General features: G+C 47.8%; 1 protein-coding gene across 1 annotated transcript; it reads right to left on the bottom strand.

The window, feature by feature from the left end:
- Positions 1-3309: 3309 nt before the first annotated feature.
- Positions 3310-4542, bottom strand: LOC117859737 (uncharacterized). The gene has a single exon (XM_034742921.2). It carries the CDS (start codon positions 4390-4392, stop codon positions 3850-3852), a length of 543 nt encoding a protein of 180 aa, XP_034598812.1. The 5' UTR covers positions 4393-4542; the 3' UTR covers positions 3310-3849.
- Positions 4543-21821: the final 17279 nt, after the last annotated feature.

The raw sequence follows: 21821 nt of genomic DNA, 5'->3' as shown, positions 1-21821 counted from the left end.
TTGGTAGTGGTAGCTTCGAATGCTGACTGTTTGGATGCTCTAGAATTCAGAATTGGAAATGAGCCTCAATACCAACTAGGTATTCAGCTCACCCACGATACCGAGCCAACCCCCTCTGTATTGGATGGAATCATTCTCTCCCATCCCCACATATCTCTCTCTCGACTGTCGCACCTCCGCTAGCGTCGGCACGATCTGTGCCCTCCTCCCCTAGCTCCCCCCGCTAGTGAGCCGCTCCGCCCCTCCCCATCCTTCTTCTACACGCGGCCCCTCCCGCCTCCCTTGGCCAGCAAGCTACTCCGCCCCTCCCTTCCTTCCTCCGCTCAAGAAACGCCACCCTTTCCTTAGCTCCCTCTGTCGATGAGCTGCACCGCCCCCTCTTCTTCTCCAGCAAGATCCCTGTCATCTTCTCCAATGAGGCAAGGTTGGTGCGGGCGAGCTCCGCCCCAGATGCGGGCGGTGCGGCCTTCTCCTACGAGGCCTGAGCGACGCTCCAGCCCGAGCGAGCAACGGCGGCCGCACGCGGCGGGGGTAGACCTCCGCGTCCAGGCCGGTCTAGGCAGAGGGGGGGGATTTCGTGCCCGCATCGAGGATAGAGCAACTATGGGAGAGCGTCATGGAGAGAAGATGTGGCTATTTTTTTAGATCCGAAGAGGAGCAATCAATTCTTTTTTTGAGCAAGGCGATCAATTCTCAATTCTAGGACATACACATCCAAACGTGAATTGGATTTGCAACCCGTGAAATTCCAACCGACAATTTCATCTGCATCCAAACAATAGATTTGGTATTGCAACCTAATACCAATACTAGACTAATTTGGTATTAGCACCCAATTCAATTCCAACAGCTCAATATATCTACATCCAAACATACCCTTAGCAAATTTTTGTAAGTAGGTTTGTGATGGGAACCGGCAGGTGGCTGACATCAGGCCCAAGGAGGAGGACGACTAACCGCAATCCAAAATCCTGAGGCCCATATGTACACCCTTTGCTCTCTTTTTTTTTCCCTCCGTACAATTATTTTTTATACCTTTGCCTTGCTCCGTGCGTTCTCTTGTACTGCTCGTTCTCAAAACCTGCCAAAAACGGAATTCCTTGGAGAAACGCCTTGTTCCGTGGTAACATGTATTGGTCCAAAACATCGTCAAAATCTCAAATAGCTAATCTGGTATTCTGGTTTTGAAGTTTTAAGAAAAAAAAACTGTAGCTGGGTTCGCTGGCTTCAGGGGATGTTTGGATACACCCCACTAAAATTTAGCACCTGTCACATCGGATGTTTTGATGCTAATTAGGAGTATTAAACATAAGCTAATTACAAAACTAATTGCACAGATGGAGTCTAATTCGCGAGATGAATCAGCTTAATAGATTCGTCTCGTGAATTAGCATAGGGTTCTGTAATTAGTTTTATAATTAGCTCATGTTTAGTTCTGCTAATTAGCATCCGAACATCCAATATGACACTGATAAAGTTTAGCACCCAGTATCAAGTACCCCTCGTTAAGTCACTGCAGTGCTCCTCATCCGGTGCTGAACTGAACATTGCACTGCCACTGATGAAGTATTGAATTGCTGCCTGAAAAGAGAAGGCCAGAAGTCTACATGGGCCTGTCACTTTGATCCGTTTCCCGCTTATAGACCCCCGGGCCACCAAGAAGCGAGAACACGCACGCATGCTAAAAGGGAGCCAACAAGCTCTCTGTGCAGCAGGCAGGTCTTTACTGCATACTAGTCCGCATCTGACACAGTTGTTACCTCCGTTCCTCCTCTCTTTTGCGAGGCCAAGGATCCCTTCCTTTGACTGCAACTTTATCACCATCATTTTTCAAACAAAGTGGACACATGAATTTCAAATTGTAAGATCCAGTTCTTTGCAAAAAAAACAGAAAACATCACCGTGCGTCGTGTGCCTGAGTGCCGAACCTCTGCAATCGCTTTCGTCTGAATGTTCATCTCTCTTCGCTTTGAGATTACAACCATGACAGACTGACAGTAACCACACAGGCAAGCGAACAAGGCACTCCACCTCCACTAATTGGCCACGGAACGCAAGAACAGGGTGCAGATGATGAGCAGATCGTCACCGTCTCGATCGATCGTCCGGCAGATGCGTGACGCCGCCGTCCGCGCAGCGCTCAAAGTATCGACGGGGGGCCAAGTGCTTTCAGTACTCGTACTACGTGGCACTGTGGATCGAGAGAGAGAGGGGGGGAGGGAGGAACTTGGCCTCCGATCCAGTTGAAAAACTGAAGCGAAACCCTAGTTCTGACGAGACAGCAGCAGCGGCAGCGGCACACGGCTGCCGGACTGCAGATGTGTTTAATTGCCCGCGTCCGTGGCCGGGCCGGGCCGGCCGGACGGGGCCCAAGAAATTGATGGCGGTGGACAACCTTTTTCTGGTACACGGCCAACACGGGGGGTGATTGCCTCAAGTGAAACTTTTACATTTTAACCATTTCTATCTTTTTCTTTTAGGGTAGAAACTGGCAGCCAGAGAGAAACAATTTCTCAAAATTACCTCTCCGTGCAAGATCACCACAGCGCCAAAGATGATTTTTAGGGGACTGCTTTCAAAGGATATTTCCCCAAAGGTTTATTTTTTTTAAAAAAATGTTTCGGAAGAAAGGCCAAACATTAAAAATTGGGCGTTGCCTGCCTATGACCGAAACCGTTCCTTTTAAGCCACATCATTGATTTTAAAGTTCTTTTCAGTTCCAGGGAGAGAAAAAGGAACATATTCATTCGAAGCACCAACCTGAAGCATCGCGTCATCGCACACTAAGCAAAGCAACATCCTGAATTCCAAATAATAGTGTTGTTAATTGTTTTCGGAAGAGCTTCGAGTGAGCAAAGCAACATCCTAAACTGCGGCAATTGAAGTTTCAACGCCTACTAGCCAGCTCATTACATCTCCTTTGTACAAGTTCCTTGTTTATTAGTCACAAGGCAGCTTATTACCAGCTTTGCTGATGTATAGGTGTACTATAGTAACATCATGCCTACGTATCCAGGGAGCTAGTGTGGTGACTACCTAGGCGCTTGCACGTTGCGTTAAGCAAGGGTGGCTCATCCTGATTGTCCCCCTACACAGTGCTTTCAGACAGTACCTGATGATAGCCCCCTAATCGCCAAACATGAGAGGAACACATCTCTTGGGAACCCCAATTGGAGATTCCATCCACCCATGCATTATACTTGTACTACATATGCAAGCAGCCAAATTATATTGCTATTGACATCACACAACTTAGGCACGTAGCTAGACACACATGAACATAAAACATGTTCACAAATGACAAGAGAGTGATCATGTGAGAGACAGATTATTTCTTCCAATATTGTCAAGTGGATGCAGCTATGTACAATGTACATCTCTCTGGGTTCCCCTCACAAATTAAGTTAACAATAACAAGGAGAGCCCTCAAAAAGAAAAAAAAAAGAAAAAAATTAACAAAAAAAGAGAGAGTGAATTGGAGCAGCAGAAGAGAAGGGTGAAGTGGAGTGGATGGATGGATGGATGGATCTATGCATTCACCAGATCCAATGCAGGTAGCCATCCCTGTCCTCCTCATAATTAGTGCCTCACCTACCAATAATACTCCACCACCGCACACTCACTGACACCTCTCTCTCTTCTTTCTCTCTCCTCCTCCTCCTCTTCCCCCATTTCATTTCTCCCAAGAAGGCTAGCTATGCTTGGATCCATGGATGGACGTACGACAGGGGGCATCAGCTAGGTAGGTAGGTAGGTAGGTAGCTATGGACACCGAGCTCGTTAAGTTACTGACCTGGCTCTCAACCGGGCTGGGTGGGCTTCGGTTCTTGGTTGGACGGACGTGCGCTCTCAGAAGGAGAAGGACGACGAGGAGGAGAAGGCGTCGGCGAGCTCGCCGGCGCCGGCGTCGGGCGCGCCGGGGAGGAGGAGGGCGCGGCAGAGCGGGCAGGTGGCCTGGCCCTTGTCGACCCACTTGTCGATGCAGGCCTTGTGGAAGGCGTGGGCGCAGTTGCCGAGCTCGCGGACGCGGTGGCGCGCCTCGAGCGCGCCCAGGCACACGGCGCACGACGCGGCCGGGGCCGGGGCGCGGCGGGCCCGGAGGAGGTCGGCGTAGCGGACGGCGGGGAGGCGGGCCTTGATGGCGGCCGGCGTGGGCGGGGGCGGCGCCGCGGCCGCCGCCGACTGCAGGGACGACGGAGGCGGCGGCAGCGCCCAGAGGTCCGCCGGCGGCGGGGCCGCGTAGGCCGGGTGGTCGTCGGCGGCCGGCGGCGCCGCGAGCCCGAGCGAGGAGAGGCAGAGCAGGACGGCGTGCCGGAGCAGGTCCAGCAGCTGCAGCACCAGGATGAGCGGCTGAGGGAGGATCACGCAGTAGCACACCGACGGGAACCCCATGGCCGACCGGCCTGCCTGCTTCCTTCCTTCCTTTTCTTTTTCTAGAGAGAGACGGTAGAAAGAGCTAAGAAGAGGGAGATAATGGAGGAGGAAGAAGAGGGTGGTGGAGGGGAGGTGTGGGGTCTATATATAAGAGTGAAGGCCCGAAGAAGGGTTTGTTTTGGGGGCATCTATGTTTGGAGGCGGGGGCTACCTAATGAGAGCAACGCTACGCGCACAAACGAGCGTGTCACATGCGTGCCCAGCCGGCGAGCGACAACCGACCAGCGACGACGTGCACGGTTGGAAAATCCATTGGCTTTTGTCTCGCCGTGACAACGAGTGTTACACCTTGCTACAATAAGTTTCAATCATCGATGACACTCCATAACAGAGCTCGTGCTACAAGGATCCAATTGTTATCTTGACTTACACCTGTCAAGTTTGGTAGGCTATTATAAGACAACATATATGAGAGGTTAGCCAGTTCACACGAACTCAATTAATTATAGCGGCATTCTGGAGATTGAAGAAGATGACGGAATATATATCCCCAGATGAGCTTATTACATATAAACATAAGCACATGAACAGGCTATTTGTCTATTTGACTTATCATGTGATATTTTGCACTTTGGAGGAAGGTTTAAAAAGGTAAAGGATTTTTTCCTCGTTTTGAGTAGGTTGCACAGGTTTGGTTGGGTCCCTCGAACTTATTATCAGCCACAATAGTTAGAAAAAAAACCAACTAACAATTTTTGATAAGCTAGGTTGTTAGGTAAGTTTTGACTTGTAGGCTCTGGCTATTTGGATTTGTTATAGAAGTTTCTTAAGCTGTTTCATAATCATATATCCGTGGTGGCGGCATCATCATACATGGGTAGCTTCTCGACTTGTGTTACAATTACAAACTTACGATACTCTGCGTTTTGGGAGGGAGAGGAATCTCTTTAATGCGCGTAGCGTTGGTTGTTATATGGGTTGCACGTACATGCACACATGTGTTGTCGTGGGGACGAGATCCTCTGCAATTGGTGCATCTGTGGTTGAGTCACTGACGTGTAGGTCCGGAATCCACATACATAGTAACCCAACTGCAGAAGGTCCGGAACCCACATACATCAGTAACCCAACTGCAGAGGGACCAACTGCAGAGATCCGTCTCCTCGCGGGAATGAGCTACCTGCTTGCTTGACTGTTGCCCCCGCAACTACATGCGCCCCCTCCCTTTTAATTAGCTGTTCGTGAGCGCCGGTTTGGTTGGCAGTTTGGCACGGCCCGCGTCCATCCATCATCCATGTGTCCCTCCGGTTGGTTGGCCAGCGAATATAAATAAACCCTTCTTCCTTTGGTTATTAGTTGCACGGCTGCTTGCGTCCCAGCGGGGGCAGATCGCCGCCGCCGCCGCGGCCGTCGTCACCGTCGCCGGGCCGCGGGTGCATGATGGATTGATATATGATGCCGAGGACGAAGACGAAGAGGAATCTTCCCCGCCTCCTTTCGGCACGCATGGCGTGGTGCTGGGTTTGGTTTGGGAAGGTGAGGCGAGGGATCGGAGGACGGAGGTGGCGGTGGACGCAAGAACAGGACATACATGGCAGGATGGGCTTCATGGCTCCATCCATGGGTTGGTGCATGCGTTGGGTGATTGGATGGAAAGGGTGGGCAAGCCATGTGTGCGGTAGGGCCGCGCGCCCTCGTGCTCGCCTCAGGGGGGGGAAAAAAACGGCATGTGGCACTGGAACGTACGTGTACGAGCTAGCACTAGCAGGGAGAGAGATCGTTCTTCATCTGTACCATGCATGTTCAATAATGCAAAAAACATTTTTTTTTATTTTTGCTAGTAGTCCTCTGCAAATTAAGAGCAGGCTTCGATGTTTTTTTCCCCCACAAAATACAATAATTGATATATTCTTGTACTGCAGAAAATGCTAAGAAAATGTCCCTTGTTCAGACTTGCAAACAGGGAACAACAATGCAACCATGCACGGAAGGCTGCAGCTGCAAGTTGTGTATTCACACTTTGGTGCCATCTTGGGGGGGGGGGGGGGGGGGGGGGGGGGGGGGGGGGGGGGGCTGGGCTCTGCTTGACTGCTTCAGCAATCAGCAGCCGGCGGTTCAGTGCCTGTTGCAGGGCAGTGGCTTACCAGTCTCATCAACAAGCACTAATAATCCCTGAGTCGATCTAAAAAGAGATATCAATACTCATTGCGCTTGCAGCTAAACCCAACATAACAGAATTAGGTGCGTGCTTTATTTTATCTTATTTAAAAAAAGGCATTAACAGGGCAGCTCAACTTATTATTGCAAATCATCGCACGGCATAATAAAACTGTGCTCCATATATGAATATCACTAGCAGTGCCGAGGTCGTCCTTGTCCAAGCAGTTTAGTGCGCTGAATTTCCAATACTTTAATGCCGCATCGGCGAGCATTCAGTCAAGATACCATGTGAACGACCACCAGGACCGGCCTAAAATTCCTGCTGCCGCGCTTAAACTAATCGCTGCGCATCTCAAGCGATATAAAGATACAGAGACGGATTAGATTGGGAGCACCTGCCACGGGATGGAAATAGAAGACGTAGTGGTAGTACGCCAGGAGGATGGGATCGGATGGAAGGGATGCGAATGATTAGACGGCGGGCGACAGGCCATGCGTGCGCGCGTATGGGCACGCAGGAGTGCCGTTGGACCAACAGCCGGTCGCTGCCGGCCGGCGTGGTTGTCCCGTAACCCAGTGATCCGCCGCCGCGGTGGGTGCCTGCCTGCCTGCACGAATATGGGCGCCAACGCCGGCGGCCGGAGCACGCACGAGCAGCAGCCACACGGCCGGCACGCGCGCGGCGGCGTGCGACGGCACCCGTTCGCCGCCGCCGCCGCCGCTGCTCGGAGATGCCCTGTGAAAAAGAGGGAGACAGAGATGTTTGTGATCCAACGAGCTCCTGCCGTTCGTTTTCCCTTTCCACATAAACAAGCTCCTCGTTGCTTTCTTTTATCATGAACAATGAAATAACGCAAGGAAGCAGAGTGGGGTGCCCCTGCGGAGCCTTTGCTCGTGCCCCCCTTTGCCCTGCAAAAGCAGGGCACAAAGCGACGCCCATCGCCATCAGCTAAACGCACTCATCAGTTAGCACATCAAAATATTATATATCGCTTCACGAAGGAGACAAGAGGAGGGCTGGGATGCTTCATTTTCGACAGGTTGAAATAATGCCAATGCTGCGTGGGCCCCCTCCCCACCCCGGCAAACCGTCATGGCCCGGGCCCACGCAAAGGCTATACCCAAGTCTACAACCATCGTTCTCCAACATCTTGCGTGCGTGCTCGTTCACCCTAGCTAGCTAGCCGGTCGAAAGATGCACCAACGATGATGAGCGATCCATCGTCCTGTCTCCTTCTTTATTGTTTTTGTCGTTTTTTTTATATACATACCATGATCTCTCACTTTCATGGATTTTTCATCAGATGATAGCATGTTTATTTCCTGATATTTTCATTGAGGTAATTAAATCCTTTGATACGAAGATTTTTTTAAAAAAATTGAAGTTGGAGGTAATAAAATGAAGTTAATGAAGCAAATTAAATCGGTGGTTCAGATCGACGGAATGGAGGAGTTGTTGTACCCGAAAGCGGGAGAAAATTATGCACCTACGAAAGATAATGCAAACGTGCAGTGGTCTTTTTCTTTTCTTTTCTTCTCTTCCCCTCGATGGTTGCAGAGACGTAAAGCGTGAAAGAATGGAAAAGGGAAGGAATATTTAGGTATGCTATACCTAGCACATTCGTCGCCGGGGCAAGCAAGCAAATCAATCCCTATAGTACGTACTTGTTGCTATCAAAGTATCAATCCATATGCTAATCAACGCCTAATGGATTGATTAGGCCTGAATTTACGGATACGTGGTTTGTTCATTCTCTTCCGTCATAAACAAGTGATGTACTACTGATGTTGTCTTAGGTTGATCAACTGGTATTACCTCTACCGTGTTATGTACCGATATCTGGAAATGATATGGATAGCTAGATTCGTCTCGAGATTTTGTTTCACAAAAATATATTCTTGTATCCTTTTAGCAAAAAAAGAGAGAGAGAGTTGTTACAAGTTGCATTGTTGTGAAGAATCATGTTGATGGCGATCTAAAATGTCACTCGATAGCAACCGGATTAGGCTTAATGCGGGCACTAATTGGCACGTTGAGGGTTTTTTTTTAAAAAAGAATCAGGCTAGCTACTGCTTTGCGTGTGGCACCAATCTCTTCCCAACTCCGGGGCACATATGTGCATCGATGGCGTGGCAATGATGGTGCCGTCCCGCTGCCGGCTGCCGGGGAGATGGAGCCAAAACGCCCGGGATTATGTTATCTCGGCAGTGTAGCAGTGGTGGCGAGAGTCCGCGGCCCAAACAAACAAATCCAGGTGACCAGGGGATCCGCAACCACACTGTCATTATGGAATGCCATGCCCTCTGTGGGGTTCGAGGAGCACATGATTATTGGGGCTTGCTCAATTTTGGACAACCAAAATTCCTGTAGCGCAACTGTAGCATTTCGTTTGTATTTGTGAATTATTGTTCAAATATTGACTAATTAGGCTCAAAAGATTCGTCTCGCAAAGTACAACAAAACTGTGCAATTAATTTTTGATTTCGTCTACATTCAGTACTCCATGCATGTACCGCAAGTTTGATGTGATGGGGAATCTTTTTTTGGCATAGTGTCAAAGTTGGGATTTTGGGAGAAACTAAACAGGCCTGGGTGTTTCTCGCTCTCGGCCGTCGTCCCAAGCAGAAAGCTACTTGCCCTCGAGTGTGCATGTGGACGCAAGCACAGCAAAGGGAATGCAATGCAAGCAGAGTGTCGCTGTTGGGAGGGAAATTTGTGTCTGTTCTTCCCAAGTTTGTCAAAAGCTATTGTACTCGTGGAATCAGCGAGTTATATATTCTTGCAAATATTTTAAGCGCCGATCGTGTACCACGAAAAGGAACGGAACGGAACGGTTGGTGGAAGATGGATATGCTGTTGGCGCATGGAGATTTCTAGACGCCATAGTTTTTTACGCTTGAACGAAGACTTGTCAGCAGTCAACTCTCTGGGTCTTTCATTCTCTCTCCGTATCGGCGCGCGCTAGTAACACTTTGACCGAGTAAATAAACGTGCACGAAACGGAGCTTTGCCGGTCCCTTGCATCTATCCCTGTCACATGACGACTGCTTGTTTTCACTCTCTTTTTTTTTCTCGCAAAAAGAAAATGGCGACGTCTTACATTTAAAAGGAATAAAAAGGAGAGAAAATGAAGACTTACTTTTAGCTCTGAGTCCGGTGACGGCCGGGAAACTCCCCTCCCCGAAGCCAATCTCTGCTGGGCATCGCCGCGGCCACGTGTGGTACCATGGCGGGTTACGTTTTGATTGGTTGTCTGCATTTGCGTCAAAAAATTGAAATCAATTGCGCACGTTCCCACTAAAAATTTGAATTAAATTATAGTATCCCGCAGTACAAGCCAGCTAAAAAAAAGCAGTACATGAAGCACAGCTAGAAGCAGGCAGCTGCAAAGCAGTAGTAGCTACAGCCAACAACCGCCAGCACGGAAGCCAGCAGCGCAGCCAGCCACGGTTAATTACTAGCAAATGCTGTCGTACTATACTTGTCGTTGTGCCGGTACGTACTGGTTTTTGACTACCTGCAGTACTTTCTTGCAAGGAGAGGGATAAAGAAAAAAAAAGGAAAAAGAAAACGTGCGCGCATTGTGTTGGCACCGGCGGTGGCTGTGACTGACTGCTGAAGTGCTGAGGCGGACTCGACGGGAGCAAGCACGGCAGCAGGCGGGTGCCATGATCCTAGGCGCGGTAGGGGTGGTGCCGCAAGGGACCCCCCATGCCGTAGGAGGCGTCCTTTTTGTCCTGTGCGGTAGCTGCCTAGAATAGGAGTAGGCGAGCAGCAGCTTTGCAGCGCCCATGCACGAAAGATTCGAAGAAGACGACGACGACGGCTGCCCCGCCCCCGCTCCCTCGTCGTCGCCCGTCTTGTTACTCGGCTGCAGCCTTTGTTGGTGGTGGGCCGGCGGCGGCGGCCCGGCTGTGGTCGTCCGACGGCGAGGTTATTAACCGCCCGTGAGTCACCACCCCTCAGTGGTAACCATTGAATACTAATTAGTTTCTCGAGTAAATTAATGACCGTGAGAGCGAGGTAATTAATCTCGGACGTAGCACCACCACCACCACCACCACCACTCCACCAGCAGGCCTGCAGTGATTTACTGGTGGTATGGTACTGGCAGCAGCAGGCAAAGCAGCAGAGGGAGTCCTGGCCTGCTGCCGGTCAAGGGGTAGCTAAGGTATAGCTCGTGCGGCCAGCGGAGCAGCACGTGGGTGCCATTGCTGGGGGCCCGGCCAGGGGGTGGTGGCGGCGGCACGTGAACAGTGTCAGGCCGGTGCGACGACGCGCGCGCCGGATCTGCTAGCCGACGATCCACACGGCCGGCCGGGCACCCCGTGCCCGTCGTACGTGGCGCGGACACGTGCGGAGCCGGGTTAGCAGCGGCCGACGCCGTCCGTCCGGCCGGGCGCCCCGTCGCGGCGTTCTGGAGCGCGGCCGGGCGCCCCGCGGTCCACGGCGCACGCACGGGCACGGCACGGTCGCCGCCGCCGTGCCGCGCGCCTCCTCTGCCTGCCCACCGGTCCGCCTGCCTGGGGCGGCTGGGGCACGTGCGCGCAGGCGCAGCGGGTCGCCGCCGGCACCGCCCGGTGGTCCGTGGGGCACGGGCACGGTCGCTGCCGTCGCGCGTCTGCTCTGCATCCGCCCGCCACGAGGGCGATCGATTTTAGTAGCGGCCGCGCTCGCTGGGCTCGAAAGATTGAGCCTATTAGTAAGCAAAACTGGCCTGCCTGCTGCCCAGGCTGATCCACCACGTGTTATCTCATAGTCGGCCCAGAGCCCACCAACGCAGAAAAGCAAAACTGTGGCATTAAACCAAGAGCCTGTTCGCTTCAGCTTATTCAACCAGCTTATCAGCCACCGAACAATGTTTTTCTCTCACAACAAATCAGCCGTTTTAGTTTTTCAGCCGGCTTATAAGTACAGCAGGCTCCAAGTTTGCAAGGCATAGGGGTGGGTACCCCACCCAACCCTGACGTGTGATGCGGCATCCTCAGCCGAGCAAGGCGGCAATGGGGCGAGTACTGCTGCTAGTATGTGCAATAAATGGTGTGACCTTCGCAAAGGCAACTATTGCTGTCTGTGAACCGATCCGTTTGGAAAATCTCAAGTGATTTTGGAGTAGAGACTGAAAGGTATGTTAAGTTATTTTCCTGTTACCATTGTTCTTTTTTGTTGGAATTTGAAAATGAGTTTTCTCACAGCTAGCAGGCAGTACCTGCATGCAGATTGATGATAATGATAGGAATTCTCGTCCTAAGAACGAATTTGATGGATTGTTTCATGTCAATTTCTGCTCCGGTAGATGAGGCGATATGTCTTTTATGTTTCATTTTAGCTCCTGTCCTGTCCCACCATCTTATATGCTTTGGCAAGAATTGGATACTAGAAAGTGTGGGTCATAATAGGAAAAGGATGTTACTTCTGAATGAGCAAGCAAACTAATATGTAGACAATCAGATATGCACTTCAGCATGAGCTGTTCAACCAAATGGCGCCAACTGAGTAACATTTGAGTAGAGATGAAGGCTACTGTTGTCCATCTAACTTGATAATGAACGCTATTTAACACCTTGATCTTAACGTCGACATTTGTGCTCATCTCAATGTATGAATGAACAATAAAAACACAAATTGTTAGCAACCAATAAACAGAAATTGCTACTACTACACATACTACTACTGATTTTTACCACTCCATGTTCAGTAATAGTATGTGTATAGCAACCAGTCGAGTATTAAATAACCCATAACTTATAATAAGCACTATTCGATTAGCACCTTGATCTTAGCATGGACATTTGTGCCCATCTCAATGTACAAGGTAAACAGAAATATATAATTAGCAACCAATAAATAAAGACGAAAATAGCTAAACATACTACTACTAATTTGTAGGACTCCAAATTCAGTAGTATAGTATATGTGTAGCAAACTATTGGTAGCCAGATATAATAGGTTTCAATAAACAATTGATGACATCTAAAGATAACCAAGCAGAAAAATTTAACTTCATAATTCTCTGCCAAATTTGCCCTATCCTCAAACCTCTCTATATAAGTGTGGCCATAGAAGCTAGGATTGCAACCCCACATCTAGCTAATTAAACACAAGAGCAACAATTATTAGGAACACTGATGGCACTCATCGGAAGCGCGGATACTAGGGCTCTGTTCTTGGCGGCCGTCATGGTCATGGCCATGGTCTTGGAGCCCTATCCCGTGCAAGGGCTAGATGGTTGTGCATATATACACATATACACCATTCGGTATCTTTAACATTATAAGATTGATTGTGACATTTTACTTGGTATATATCTTGCAGCAAACTGTTTTGACTTGCGTGGAGGAACATGCGATGAGACGACGATTTGCCCTATGGTTTGCAAGTCGAATGGGTACGTGGACCCTGTTGTAAACTGCCAGTCTAGCCGCGTATGCTGCTGCAAAGTAAAACTGGGGCCACCAGGCTCACGTGGGCAGCCTGCGGCTGTGGCTCCAGTTGAACCGGTTGATTTAAAGATGTAGCATGCCATATTAGTAATTTGAATAAAAAGCTTGTTTGTACTGTTGTGATTTCACGAAATCTAGCACACGCGAACACGAGAAAAAAAAGAACACAAAGACTTTGAGGCTGCAACAGCTTGAAATTTCCATCACCATGCATCACTCACAAATGAAACAGAGACATGACCTGTCATGGAACGACTGAAGTGTTTCTTGCGTTGAAGGACGATGGTGGTCCAAAGTAACAATTTCGGCCCACAAACGAAGTAGACAACACAAAATAGCACAAATCTTCAAACAATCCCAGCCATAGAAAACTGGATGAAAAATAGAAAACAGAATCAATAGATAGATGTTTAGAAATTCTATTTTTCCAGGCCTCGCGCGTCCCAGGATGATCCCCTAATGCAGCTACCGAGTTATCGTATCTTAGGCACTAATTATTAGCAGGACGAGATATAATACTGAGATAAATGTTTTGTAGACAGCTAGCATCCTATGATCCGGTAAGATATGGTCATTAATTATTGATTTGATACGGCCAAAGAATATGCCTTCGCTATTATTATATATAGAAATAGGCATGGTCACATAAGCGTAGCATTCCAGCCCTAAACACAAGCCACAGTACCGACAAGAAACACACCATCGCTCATCTCATGGCGCTTCTCCAAAATAACAATAACATCGCTATATTCCTGACAGCCATCCTAGCAATGGCCGTGCTCTTATCATCACCCTATCTCGCGCAGGGCGAAATAGGTTTTACTTGTGTCTTTCTTCTACTTCTTTTTACTTGGGTCATCTTTGGCAAATTTTTGGCCCTGTGAAAGTATTTGTTCACATCATTTTATTGCTTATTATTATTGTTGTTGCTGCTATTACTGTGCAGATAGCCTTTGTTTCCCCTCGCAAGAAGGGAAGCCATGCGACATTCAGGCGTGCAACCAAATTTGCAAGGTGAAGGGGTACCCTGATCATGACGCGCGATGTGGGCATCCTCCACCGGGCAAGGGCGGCAATGGCGAGTACTGCTGCTGCTCTCCACAATAAAATGGTGTGGCCTTAATGGCGGCGAATATTGTTGTCTGTGAATTGGTCCATTTGGAAAATGTCAAATAATTTTGGAGTAGAGAATGAAAGGGCTGTTGATTTATTTCTTGTCGATTGTTGCTTCAAAATGAGTTTACTCTCAGCTTCATGGGATCGATATTATTGTCCATGCGTTGGCGTAGATGTTAAGATGTATGTGGCCTTGAACTTGGTGAATCCTGCACCCATGGCGAGCTTCCTCAACTCCCTCTCTTACCTCTTCTTGCTGCAGTGTTGTGCATGAGCATGATCCATGTCGACGTGGAACATGCCCTGAGCCTTGGATGTTGCCTCCGGGTTCAGTGGATAACCGGCATGATGCACTCGATGACAATCACCTTATCGTTCGCTGGCAGCGCGTTGTAGCAGTTCTTGAGGATGGTGGCGCAGTGGGTATCGCTTCAGTCGTGGAGGATCCACTTCATGAGGGATTTTTTTTATTTGAAACTTTGATTTTATTTTTCACTCAAAACATAAATGTGTTTTGTATTTTTTGAACCATAAAAAATCAACATTTGAAATGTACTTATTCAACATTTTGATATGCACTTTCAACATCTTTGATATACTCATTTTCATATTAAATGTTGAATTAGTTTATAGTCATTGTTGAATTAAGTTTGAATAAATATTGAATTTAGTATTTTAAAATGTTGACTATATTAATTTAATATTTTGAGGTTAGAAATCTTTAGACAGATTATATAACAAATTATGGACACATATTAAAAATAAAAAATAATAGCACCTGCCGTATATGTATGTGCTCACGAGGTGGGCATGCAGATCGGGAGATGCAGTAGTTCTCACGGAGTCACGGGAAGCTGCCAGTTTCCACGAGCAAAATAGTAAGCCACCCCAAACGTTGCGGAGAAGTGGGCTGTGCCAGGCCATGCGTAGTGAAAGTAGAGTCCGAGCATTTCAGTTTTACAGGATGGGATCCATGGGCCACAGCCATGGCCCATGGCATCGCATATGTATGGTCATGACTCGTGTGGACAGACCAGCATGCGAGGAAAGAATGCATGTTAGGCTGATAGTCTTTTTTAGCCTAGATTCAAAGTTTAGCTTTGCTATTATTTACCAACTTGGTAGCTAAATAACAACCACTATTCGAAGTCATGTTTTTTTTAGAAAAAGGAACTAAATCCTGCCTCTCCAAGTGCACACAGCTTATGTTTACAATTTTTCAGCCATACCGCTGATTACATAACTAAGGGAATTGAGCACATAAAAGATCAAAACAATTAAAAGCAAGTCTATTATTTTTTCTCCATCCATTCTTTGGTGAAAATATCCAAAGCAACAGTCTCCATTGCCCTGCTCGCTGAACGAATGATCTCCCTTGTGTCCACACGCTGCACATGAACATAAGTCATGTTACAAGGTAGTAAATAAATGATAACTAAACATAAGTGTCAAAATATATGAACATGAACGGTAAGTATTTCATAAATTTGATAAATGACTGCTAAAAATGAAGTTTATGATATATGGACTGAAAGATAATTCTACTAGTATGACATGGGTTTTTCAATCTATCATCTATACAATGTAGCAAATAACATGGCTAGAGTTAATTCACTGCCATGTTTGCTGCAGCCTCCTGCCTCTATATTAACATGGACACAGAGCATTGCATTTCAATAACCCGGCAACCTCACAACCAAATGCAAGAGCAACAGCTAGAAACACCATCTCTCATGACACCTGTCAGCAAGGTTCTGTTTTTGACGGTCATCATGGTCGTAGCCATGGCAGTCTTGTCACCATCTCTTGTGCATGGAGGACAAAAACGTACGTATTGTATTTACACGTGTGCACATGATCTTACCGTCTTCTTTTTTTTACAAACATTTTAAATTTGACACGATTGACCATTGACCATTACTTTTAAATTTACAATTATGTAGCGACGTGCTTTCATCTACCAGGATGCGACAAAGCCTGCCTTAGAAACTGCTTGGAGAGGCGTCTTGGGAATGTTATGTCCTGCACTAACATGGACACCACCTGCTGCTGCCACTTTATTAGTGCTGCTAGAAAACTGGCTTGATTTCAGTATTGATGCCAGATCTAGTTGGGTGTGGACTGATAAATCAATCGAAATGTTATGCATTATAATAACTTGAATTGAAAAACTTTTTCTTAACTTTCCCAATTTCAATTCAAAACTTATCATTAACTTTCCCATCTCACGGTCCATCATTTATATATAGAGAGTGCTGGAATAAGCAAAACGATGATGCATGCACGCCGAATGATTGATGAGCTGATCCATGCTGAATCCTCACACAGGAATAGGAATCACCCTCGATTGCCAATTTTCCGAGTAACTTGATTGTATTTGTTTATATCATTATCGATGCCTGTTCACCACTTCACCTCCCTTCGCATCGCTCCGCGCTAGTGCTGCGACACACCCATTGCTCTGCTCCACCGCAATGATGACCCAATGGTGTCACTGGCCACCAGGTCCTCCACACCCGGACCGGAGGCGTACCATCCCAATCTAGGACAGCATCATGAGGACAATACTTACATCCTTGCACGCCGCCAAAGTGTGCACTACTCTATTACATTCTCTAGGACAAAAAACAATAGCAGAAGAAGTGAACGATACACTTTACATACTCTTTATCTTAAGAATGATGCCTCCCGTTGGTGCTGTCAAAACTGGCAATGTAAAGGTTCTAACGTTCTCCTACTGTAAGGTTAGATCCTAGATTCTATGCTTCACCGAGCACTAATTTGTTAGCCATCGGTGCTCATTGTACATGTATTTAACCACCTCCACTAATGAATCAAAGTGTGTTGGATCAATCTCTTCTCTCGCGTTCTCTCGTTCTACAGGTGCCAAGGCGAATGAATTGGACTCCAAAGCCAAAGCGAGCTTCAACATCATGGAGTCTGTCTCAGACCACCACTCTATTCATGCCTAACTCCTTAGATGCCCGATGTGCACGCAACTATACTTTTGCATGGAACACTTCTGCATGGAACGTGCATCAAGCAGATGGGAACACCTTCATGCACCAGGCCTCCGTCATCTCTTACAACATAGGTGATGTTTGGTTTTCTATATTTTAAGCGTAATACGATAGCGCTGCTATCTATCCGATCCTGTTAAACATGTTTGTTTTGGTTTTCTTGTAATCGATTTGCGTGGCAACGGTTATCAGCCTTCACAATCCTGATTCCTCTCCCGATTCACCGGTAACAGATACTAGCTTGCATGCATCCTCTGGACTCCGCTTCCCCTTCCATGCATGCTCGGGACTCCGCTTCCCCTTCCATGCATGCTCGGCTCCACCTTCCTAGGGCAAAGTATCGTTGGTACACCTCACCAATCTTATAGGTTGTTGTTTCGCGAAACAACCGCTTCATAGGCTAGATTTTAGGACTATGAGATGACTATTTCACCATTGTACGAGTTGTGGTTGCATGCAACTCACAATATTTTTTTCTATGCATAAAAAGGCAATCCATTGTACAGGTTGTTTGTTAAGTCATCTCAAGATTACGTGTCTAGACAACACCCTAACAAACAAGCCTACTCTTGCATGCACGCTCTATTTGGCTTGTGACCGGCACTACTAGAGAACTCGCTTCTAGTACCGGTCCCAAATCCCCCTTAATACCGGTTGTTCAACCGGTACTGCTACATCGGTACTAAAGGGGAATCCTTTAGTACTCGGTTAAATAACTGGTACTAAAGGGCAAAAAAAAGAAATTTGTTTGAACAGCCGGTCCTTTAGCCCCTATGTCACACGATTTTCACACGTAATACCCGCGTGCGCGGTCCGTGGGATTCAAACCCACGACCTTCATCCTCGCGCGAGCCTTCCTTACCACCTCACCTACATAGCACATGTGATGGAGTTGGATATGCTTTTCTTTTGAAGTAATCCATGGAGAGGCTTTTAGTACCGGGTGGTATTACGACCCGGTACTAAAAGTGACCTTTGAGTACCGGGTGGTATTATGACCCGGTACTAAAGCCACAAGGACCTTTAGTACCGTGTGAAAACACCACCCAGTACTAAAAAGGATCACTTTTAGTACCGGGTGGTGTTATGACCCGGTACAAAAAGACTTTCGGGGATTCTCAAATTTGGATCCGGTACTAATGCTCACATTAGTACTAAGTCAAAATATACCCGGCACTAAGCATTGGGACCAATGCTCATATTTCTAGTAGTGTGACAGTATTCTAGTATCCGATACCGTTACATGATAGAAACAAACAAATACTGCAATCACTTGTCCTGTAACTGATCCCTCTGCAATTGATTACGTTTGCATTTTCGTTACCATTCCATCAACCAAATACCACCATAGCCCAGCCACCTTCCCCACAGCTAGGAGAAAAGGCTCCATCCATATTTACCTTGAATGTCTGGGCCATTTATTTCTGCCTTTATGGTGTCTGAACTTGTACTTCTTTTCCAATTGCCAAAATTTGTCGCACTGACTACTTTGCTATAACAATTGCAAGGCCTGGCGCCTCCCTCGTCCGGTTCCCTTCCCGCACCCGATTTCTCTCCAACCACCATTGCCATAGCAAGTTAACAACCCGCCTGATTTGTTTATTAAGTGAATTTATTTTAGCCTTTTAGGAGGGATTCAATTTGTTTTTTAAGAAGGAATCAATTTGTTTATTAGGTCACGTGGTCGTTCCCGCTGGGCTTCCAAAAATGGGCCAAGAGGCTCCAAAAACTTGCACTTTGAAATGCACAAAAGCAAAAGCCCAAAGAGCTTGCAAGCTGAATTTTTTTATTTTTATATATTTTTTTGTTTTTCAGAAATATATAGTCGGATGGAAAAATTGCAGAACTGGGCTATCGCCGCCGGCCCAGGTGGCGGAAACCCGTTACTGCCGCCTCAGCCGGCGGTAAAGGCCCGACCCCGCCGGCCCATGACGTTACCGCCGGCCCTGCTCCACCACGGTACGGAAAAGCTGGTAAAGTAAGGTAATCTCAGTGATGCACGTTGTTCAACCGTACGTTAACCGGTAGGATGCCAAGGCGTGGAAAAGCTGTAAAGCAAGGTAATCTCAGTGCACGTTATTCAACCGTACGTTAACCGGTAGTCGTATGATTTAATCTTAGTTGCTTCTTGTTCTTACAACGAAAATGGTAAAGGTGGAGTGGTGGTCCATTGACCGGAAATGCCTTCGATCGTTTGCCTCTGCCTAGTGGTGTTCCAGTGCCCATGTGCTTTTGCGGCGATCCTTGCAAGGTAGCCAAGTTCGATGAAGAGGACACGTATAGGCAGAGGTATTGGATGTGTTCGAACTTTGCGTTTGAGCCTACACTTCGTCAGCGCCGCATTAACAAGATGGTGAGGAATTGATGTTGTGCAACAACTATTTTTTACCATATGACATCTCGCATGCTTTTTTTGTTATGTAATAAATACATTTTTTGCACTCCTCCACCGCTCTGTGATTTTGAGCAGTGGATTGACACTGAGATCAAGCCTGAGGACAAGGAGCACATGCAGTACATGTTGCACTAGGTGGCAGAGAGCAAGGAGAGGATGGAGAAGAGGCTTAGAGAGGAGGCTGCAGAGAAAGAGCACAAGGAAGAGGAGGAAAGGAGGCGGCTTGCTGCGCAGAGGGAGGAGAGGGAGAGGAAGCTTGAGCGTGCATGCTGAGCCAAAGCAGCGATGGAGGAGAACCCCGATGCCCTGAGGAAGAGAAAGTGGCCTCATTGTACTCAGTAGGCTCCGTTATTCACTACTACTCCGTTGTGTGCGGTTGTGTCCATGTTTTATTCATGGATAATGTTGTGTACTGTTGGACCTTTGATTGTGTTGTGCTTAGGTAATGTACTCTGTTATTTGCCGCACGATTTTCATTCGTAGTTATCGATTATTTTAATTGTGCGCTTCTAGTTATTAATTGGGAAATGTTTAGAGTTGGCAGGAAAACGCACGTGAACAATGAAAGGCATTTAACTTATTGTAGATAGAGCAGCCATCGCACATAAAGATAATCATAAACATCGTAATCGTACAATGAAGTAGACCTACGCACTAAATGCGTCCTCGCTTGAAACGAGGCTCGCCGGCACCACGACCACGCCCTGCTGCCTGCTGCGCTGCTCTGGTCTGCTGCCGGTCGTACGTCCAGGGCTCCGACGGGTGAACGTCGCGAGTCGAACGTCCTCCCACTACCTCCGCAGGAGGTGTCACGATGTACTGCGACGACGCACCCTGTGTGGGACCCTGTGGTATCCCGAGGAACTGGGTCGCACCTAGTGTAGGACCCGGGGCGTCTGGTAGCTGGGAGGGACCGAGCAGGTCGGTGTCCACTCTGAAAAGGTCATCGATCCAAGTACTGCTGCTGGCCCTCGCTGCCTCGTCGTGTGAGTCCTCCAAATGCCATCCCTGGTCTACGTAGCCTATTAGAATCACAAAGGAAACAATTTTGTTAGTTTTGCTGCATTCTTAAAATGGAGTTACAATAAGTACACATCACGTACCTGTTGGTCCTAGCTCCGGTGCAGCTGAAGAAGGATAAGACGACCATGCGTATTGCATCTGAGGAACGGTGGAAGGACCTGCTGTGGTATGCCAAGACGGTGGCGGTGGTGGTGGTGGTACGACGTAGGAGGTGCCGGCTGCTGCCGGACGAATGGGCTGCTGAGAGGACGTACCAGCCTACTGAGTAGGAGCTGGAGTGGATGCACGGGGGTACGAAGGTCGTGGTGGACGGACGATGTCCCCATGTCTACCACGGCAGGTAACGCCACCAAGGAACCTCCTGCAGCCGTCTCTGACCCACGTAAGGACCTGTCTTGGCATCCTACGGTAAGGACCCGTCGTCCTGCTCCACCACGGTACAGAAAAGCTGGTAAAGCAAGGTAATCTCAGTGCACGTTATTCAACCGTACGTTAACCGTACTTTACCGCCGGCTGAGGCGGCGGTAACGGGCTTCCGCCGCCTGGGCTGGCGGCGATAGCCCAATTCTACAATTTTTCCATATAAAGTTTATCTCCATCCGAGTTGATATGAATTAGTTATGATTTTTTAAAAGTATGGTGCGGAGGGGTGTACCGTTAACGCCGGCTGGGCCAGCGATAAAACTGTTCTGCCGGCCCAACCGCCGCCTGGGCCGGCGGAAGCGCCATACCGCCGGCCCAGTTGGCGACAGTAGACTAGTTTTGCAATTTTTTCATCCGACTATATATTTCTGCAAAATGCTAAAATAAGAAATATAAAAATAAAAAAAATTCCTAAAAATCTTTGCCGGAACTGGGCTGCTACAGCCTCCACCTGACGTCGTGAGCTACTTTCTCTAGGCTCCGGTTTTCTGAGCTTTTTTCCTGTGACTACTCGTCGTCCGGGTGATTTTGCATTTAGTTTTTACTCAGATTTTGGACCAATGAAAAAATGACATATCCGAAAATAAGAAAAAAGACAATAAAAGAAAGAAAACTGAATGATGGAAGATGATTTCTCAATAAAAAATGGGAAGAAACAGCACAGATAAAAAATTGAATTAAATAAACAAGGAAATCACCAAAATTTCCATCACCATGCATCACTCACAAATGAAACAGAGACATGGCTCGTTCGGCAGCGCTTAAAGCCGCTGCTGCGGCTGCGGCTTCTCTTTTTCGGCTGCGGCTTATCAGCGGAAGCCGTTCGGATGGCTTCGGCTGCTAGTCACGAGCGGAAGCCGTTGGTC

Source organism: Setaria viridis, chromosome 6 (genome assembly GCF_005286985.2).
Source record: "Setaria viridis chromosome 6, Setaria_viridis_v4.0, whole genome shotgun sequence".
Lineage (NCBI taxonomy): Eukaryota > Viridiplantae > Streptophyta > Magnoliopsida > Poales > Poaceae > Setaria > Setaria viridis.
The sequence above is the reverse complement of the archived record's forward strand: the minus strand, read 5'-3'. Positions and strand labels throughout refer to the sequence as shown.

Coding starts and splice junctions, on each gene's coding strand:
- LOC117859737 (XM_034742921.2), bottom strand. CDS start 4,392: ATGGGGTTCCCGTCGGTGTGCTACTGCGTGATCCTCCCTCAGCCGCTC.